At 33.7% G+C, this 6896-nt stretch overlaps 1 protein-coding gene across 1 annotated transcript; it reads right to left on the bottom strand.

The window, feature by feature from the left end:
- LOC105159261 (mitogen-activated protein kinase homolog NTF3) lies at positions 1127 to 5074 on the bottom strand. Its single transcript, XM_011076273.2, has 3 exons — positions 4698 to 5074; positions 3164 to 3587; positions 1127 to 2159 (listed from the first exon to the last, which is right to left on the bottom strand). The coding sequence occupies exons 2-3, from the start codon at positions 3584 to 3586 to the stop codon at positions 1464 to 1466; spliced, it is 1119 nt and encodes a 372-aa protein (XP_011074575.1). The 5' UTR covers position 3587; positions 4698 to 5074; the 3' UTR covers positions 1127 to 1463.

The raw sequence follows: 6896 nt of genomic DNA, 5'->3' as shown, positions 1-6896 counted from the left end.
TCCAAGTAGTTTAGAGGAATTAGACTCTTAAATAGTCTTACTTTGATCGAATTTTATCTTTTAAAACTATTTTTTATTTAATAATAAAAAATTATTTAAATAAAAATATAAACATCTTTTCACAACGAAAACAAATATATGAGAAATTCATATTTTTATATATAATATAGATATAGATATAGATAATGGAAAGATCGTAGGTGACAGCTTGACAGTAGTAAAGCATTACATTATCAGGTTCCCAATGGCTCCAAATTTTTAAAATTCAACTAAATTAGAAATAATACGAAAACAAATATATGAGAAATTAATATTTTTATATATAATATAGATATAGATATAGATAATGGAAAGATCGTAGGTGACAGCTTGACAGTAGTAAAGCATTACATTATCAGGTTCCCAATGGCTCCAAATTTTTAAAATTCAACTAAATTAGAAATAATAATAATAATAATAATAATAATAATAATAATAATAATAGTAATAATAATAATAATGCTAGTCATGTTCTGGTTATCAGTATAATCTAGTAGCTTCCACCAAAGTGCCTTAAAAAAACTAACTAAAGCAACGAGAAAGATAAGGATTAACCTTTTAGCTGAAAATAAGGTAATAAAATTGTTTGGTAGTGTGGAGTTCTTCAATTCTGGTTATGTTGGCGATTCATGAGTTTGTCATTTGTGTCAAATTTGAATGATGATAGTGTGATTAATTACTTTCTAAATATAATAAATACCTTGTTATGTAATTAGTCAAGATCTAGACACATAATCCGAACTAAAATTTCGTGTATGTCATCGAGAAAGAAAAAGCAAACAGTCAATAATAGACTACCAGAAGCCAACTTTTTACCAAAATTCAAATGAACAGTTAAAACATGTGAGATACTAGGAAAAGGCTCCAACCATCTGAGAGAGGGTCAATAATGTTTTCAACTTTTTCCTAAGTTCCAAAAACTTGTTTGTATGATTTAACCCACAATTTCTCTTTCTATTCACTCCATTTTATTCTCATAGCATCAAAAACCTTGAATTGATATTGATCTACATTAGATAGTACTTGTGATGTTTCGAGCAACAATAGCATTTGCAGCATTCTTCATCAATTCTGAAAATCAGGTACATTACATCACGACAGATTTTTCATATAGTAATAATAACTAATGTACAGAGAATGTTCATGGCATACAACAACACACCTATGTACAAATTAGAAGGCACTTGTCATAAAAAGCTCAAGCCCATGAACCGCATCCCAAATCAGATAATAGTAGCACATTAGCAGCCCAAACTGTTAATGCATTGCTCCTCATGATTATTGAAATAGAGAGATGTAAAACATAAAAAGACAAAAAGAAGTGCATAAAAGGCTAATACAAATGTTCCGACGACGTTTAGAAAACAAAATACTAGGCTTTGACCGAAACTCCAGGTCTTCAACCTTGTGGAGAAAACATAAGCTTACATGCTAAACTCCAGATTTGTTGTGGCAGCTTCTGGATGGTAATGCAGTATTTCCGTCCACATCATTTCTCTAATCATCTCTTCACCTAAATCCTCGTCTATGTCTAGGTTGATTGGCACCTGGGCCGGAGGATCACATCTTGGATCATACAGAGGAGACATGTAAGGGTGTTGAAGTGCTTCAGTTACACTGATCCTCTTTGAAGGATCAAAGACGAGCATCTTCTGTAACAGATCAATTGCCAGAGGATGGGCATGGGGGTAAAGGCGGGCAAAAGGGGTTCCAAGAGAGTAAGGGAGGGATTTAATGTATTTCCTTGCCTTGGGGTTATCGATAAATTCAAGATCAGCTTCATTTTGGCTACCAAGGATGTTGATAATTAACTTAAGCTGGTTAAGACACTCCGTACCCGGAAAGATGGGCTTCCTACCCAGAAGTTCAGCAAAGATGCAACCAACAGACCACACGTCGATGGAGGTTCCATAGTTGTCACAACAAAGGAGGAGTTCTGGAGCCCGATACCAGCGTGTGACGACGTATTCAGTCATGAATTGACCTTTACTGCTGTTCGTGCGTGCAAGCCCAAAATCGCATATTTTGAGATCACAGTTTGCGTTGATGAGTAGGTTACCAGGCTTCAGATCACGATGAAGAATGTTTGCTGAATGTAGATACTTCAAACCTCTTAGTAACTGCAATTAGACATTCAGAACAGTAACACAAAACGGTGAGACAACAACTAATGATGTAGTAAGGCACTCTTCAGTTTTCATTAAAATACTGCAGCGCAACGCGAGCAGGTATGTTGATCAGGATTACGAGTACCACAAAATCAAAAAGAAATCACATCACATGTTTGTATCGAGTTCTGCTGCTTGTGCATGAACAGCTGAATAATATTTGTTTAAAAGAAAGTGGTGAGTTCTTCCCTGATTCTTAGCTTCCTGGAAGAAATGATATCAGCATGATATCTTGGGACACAAGCAAAAGAAGATTCATCAGCTCATCTATAAGCTAAAATGACTAGAATAGACATGATTCAGTCCCTAAGTTTAACATCTAGAGTAGAGTCCAAGGAAGCTAAGGGATCTTCATAAGTCATTATAAGAAGCTTCGTGACAATCATAGTAAAGTTTCGGAAAAACAGTTCCAAGCACATACATCACTAGCAAATAAGAAACGGCATCAGAATTTAGCTTCCCAAGTCGACTTGAAGCCTGCTCTTATTCAAAGTTCTAGGTCTAAAAAGGTATAGTTCTCTTAATTTTTCCCTTTTGCCAAAGATTCATCCAAATAAACTAAATAAATAAGAACAAACTAAGAGATAAATGACCTAATTCATCATCATATATCATCCATGTGCAAAGTCTAGTACTGTGGTACTGCATCATCTATTTGTATTGGGTTTTCCAATACCACTCTTGGTGGTTCCCACTCATAGATAGGAGGTGGGAAGTAATAACTCTGTCACCAGTAATAATCTTAGTACAATCTTCCCTAGAAATTATACATTAAGGCATGACAACCCTCCTCGCACTGAAAGGAATATTTACTTGTACTGAACAGGTCTAGCCTGCTCACTCAGAAGAAACAATAGACCCCTCGGTGGTCTGAAGATAAAGAACAGGAACAAAAATAATCCATAAAGCAAAACTGAAAAATAATCCATACACAACTCTTAGACTGCTGTTTATACCTGGAAAAGGAAATACTGGCAATGGTCATTTGTAAGTGTCTGAGAGGACTTAATGATCTGATGCAAGTCAGTATCCATAAGCTCATAAACCAAGTACACGTCCTTGAAACTTCCCTTCTGTATAGGAAGCATTACATCTTTGAGAGCTATCACATTTTCATGTCTAAGATGCCGGAGAAGCTTCAGTTCACGCAAGGTTCTCAATGCATCAACACGATTTTCAAAGGCATTATGTATCTTCTTGATTGCAACCTTTTCATTGGTTTCTCTGTTGATCGAAGAGCACACTATGCCATAGGCCCCTCGACCAATAGGCTTGATTGGCACATATTTTGTATCTATCTCAAAAAGTGTTTGCCACATGGAGAAATAATGCTTTCCTCGAGATCTAACCCCATTTGGAGGTTCCACTGGAGTTGCCATCCTATTAAACCAATATCAAAAATTAGAATTTGACAAAGTGACCCGTCCATACATTTTGCCAACTATGCACAGAGCAATTCCCCAAAAAATATCACAAACAACCTGTAGCCGTAACAAGTTATCTAACAACCTAATTACTCATACCAACTTGTGCCCATCATGTGATTCCATAATTATGCAGAATTTGACTGAGAACTAAAAAGAATATCCCTATTCACTTGACATCTGTTAAAACCCAAGGATGCAGCTATAAACAACTTGGAAGGAAGAAAGGAAACATTTTTATTATCACGAACACCAAAACCTGCTCAGACATTACAACCTTCTCCACCTTTCAGCAGAAAAACGACTCTGTACTTCATTTAGATAATAATATCAACCAATCATCACCAAGTTTATGTTGCAACAATGTCAAAACAGTTTGATACAGACAAGAGATATTCTTGGAAACAGCAGATCAAGAGAACATCGACCATCTTGCCTTCAGACATTATGATGGAAAATATACTCTGGCGGCTGTACCATGCAAGAGACCACGGAAAATAGATTAAGAAAGAAAAGGAAAAAGATCAGCTACAAAATTTTCCCGAAAAGCCTTCCATGTAGAAAAGAAGTATTAATAGATCTCTTCAATGTAATGCTGAATAGGGAAAATTCCCAGGTTACCTCATAAGATAACATCAAGATACATATTGTAAGCTTCCACTATTACCATATAAAAAAAAGGTAAGAGAAGAACTTTCCAACTTATTTGCATATTTACTCCAAGCCAAAACTGAAAACACTTCACATTCAACTATGTGCTATTTACTCATAATTCAGAGCTAAGCATTAAACACAAATATAACAAGAGGTGAAATATGTAGCCAAGAAAAAGGAAAAGAAAATTCTTGGAATTTCCCTATTTACTCCATTTCCGGAAAATTTAAAACCGTACAATATTCCCACTATAAACCCAAAAACAGATTGAATAAAGAAAAAGATAAGGAAACAATCAAGTGAAATTATACACAAAGTACGGAATTTTACAGAAAGAAAGGAAACAAAGTAAACATAACTTGAAAAATTCCCCAAAACAACAAAACGAAAATTAAATTGAAAAAGCACGTACCTTTTTGCACAGAAATTTTGGCGCAATATCTTCAAATCCCGCCACGGAGCTCAAAATCCTTCATGCTTCCATCGAATTTCCACTTGCTTGTGAAAATCACACCTAAATCCCCATCTTAACTTCCGATTCTCCACCTAATTTCAGTCAGTCGAGAGGGTAAATTCACCTGAAGTTGCTTGAATTTCACTGAATCGGATCAGCAGGATCTACGGCAATAAATTACATCGCATTTGGGTCGATTAATTTTCACTGCAATCAATAAATTACGGATAATATTGATATTTGTATTTTTTCTTTCTTTTTCAAGAGAAAGATATTTGAGAGTAAATGTTATGATTCGTTATGCGGTCGCAATCAAAAGCGAGGGGAGCATGTATGTATCTATCTGTGTATGTATATATATATGTATGTATGGATCAGTAATGAAGTAAACACACACACACTCCCCATTTTTTCAATTTTCTTTTTCTTTTTTTTAATCTCAATTTTGTTTTTATTACGTGGGCCAGCCTTCTATCATTCAGCTACTCCTGGTCTACCAAGGCCAAGTTCCACTGTGGGGCCCTACACTATATGATGATTCATTAATCATTCCTTGATTTGACTGTCTAATTCAAAATATTTTAGTTATTTTTTATAAATTTCTTAGAAAATTATTAGAATTGTTGATTGCTAGTACATTAAATGTGTGAACACATAACAAAAAATTATATAAATGTTTATATAAGAGTATGATGAATTACCCAAGAAAATTATTTTGTGTATTAATAAATCGAATTATTTTCCTTTAGAATAATATGATAATTCTCATAATTTAATTGTAGCGATGAATTTCAACTAAATTATTTTGATATAAAATTTTGTTATGGTATAGAGAATACATGCATAATCTTGAAAGCATTTATAAAAAATGTATGAATATATAAAAAAAATTCCAAAGTTTTTTAATTATATTTTAATATAAGTATTATTTTAGCTATATTGTGGTGAAAGGGCTAGTAGTAGTTGAACAATGAAAACCTCTCAATAATTATGTGGGAGTTGCTGATTGGTTGGCGTAGGTACGCGGGAAGTAGGGTGAGGATGCCCTTGGACGGCAGCGGGTGTGTCTTAATGAAATCTGGGCCTACCTCTTTTCTGGCCAGAAAGTAGTTCTTTTGGGAGGGGAACCCCTACGACGGCGTTGCGGAGGGAGGAGGCAACCAAGGAAACGGCGACGTATGAGGAATGGGCATCGTTGTTAGGCATATTCTTGAAGGGCCGGCCCATTATTGAGTGGAACACGGGAAAATGTGATCCCAACTAATTATATTTAGCCACGTTGAAAATATTTTAGCCAAATTGCGACAACTTTTTCATTTCACCTAATAATTCAAACTCAATTCCCCATATTTGCATTTGCCCTCAATTTTTTTCATTTTTCACGTTGTTGACTTGGTTTTCTTTACTGAATACTACATATGGTGTCACCCAGTTTCTACGTTTAATTTTTAGTAATATTTTTATTTTATTAAAAATTATAATTTTTTTATATTAAAATTTCATATTATCTTATAATTTCTCGTACAAAAATTGTCTAGTAACTTTTTAAATAAATATATATATATATATACTAGTTATTACCATGTGTTAAGGTACAGGAGAATTATATTTTTAATAAAATAAATAAATTTGATTAGGAATAATTTATAATTTGAAATATAAAATAACGGGACATAGATAATCTAATATATATATCATTACACAGTTGATTCTGATTATTTCTACAATGTTTTAACAATAATTGGAACTGTTAAACTGCTGATACAACTATGCTGCTGTGGAAACTTGTCCGCGAAAGGTTCTCCTCCTAATTATGGCACTCCACATACTTAAGTGGGAAACAATTAAGTTCAAAGGCAAGCACTGAGTGAAAGGAAAAATGATTATTGGCTCTAATGTTAATAGTTATAAATTGAAAATCATGTTAAATATTTTTTTATTAATTCTGAGTAAATAAAATTGATGTAAAAATATAGATTTTTTTCAAAAAAAAATTATACAAATACCACGTCCAACAACTGTTGCATGGTCATGATAAATAACCATTTGCTACGACTATTTATTATTAATCATGACAATTAGTCACGATTAAATATTGTAATTTATGCAGTGAGTTGATAAAAATCTAAAAGAAAATTAAGCTTCTCAAAAGTAATG

The sequence above is a fragment of the Sesamum indicum genome, linkage group LG3 (genome assembly GCF_000512975.1).
Source record: "Sesamum indicum cultivar Zhongzhi No. 13 linkage group LG3, S_indicum_v1.0, whole genome shotgun sequence".
NCBI classification, from domain to species: Eukaryota; Viridiplantae; Streptophyta; class Magnoliopsida; order Lamiales; family Pedaliaceae; genus Sesamum; species Sesamum indicum.
This window is presented reverse-complemented; position numbering and strand designations above follow the sequence as displayed.

Bases quoted from the DNA above. Each gene is read 5' to 3' on its own strand.
- LOC105159261 (XM_011076273.2), bottom strand. From the start codon at position 3,586: ATGGCAACTCCAGTGGAACCTCCAAATGGGGTTAGATCTCGAGGAAAG. The intron at 2,160-3,163 runs GTATAAACAGCA...GTCTAATTGCAG, and splicing joins GCCAGTATTTCCTTTTCCAG to TTACTAAGAGGTTTGAAGTA.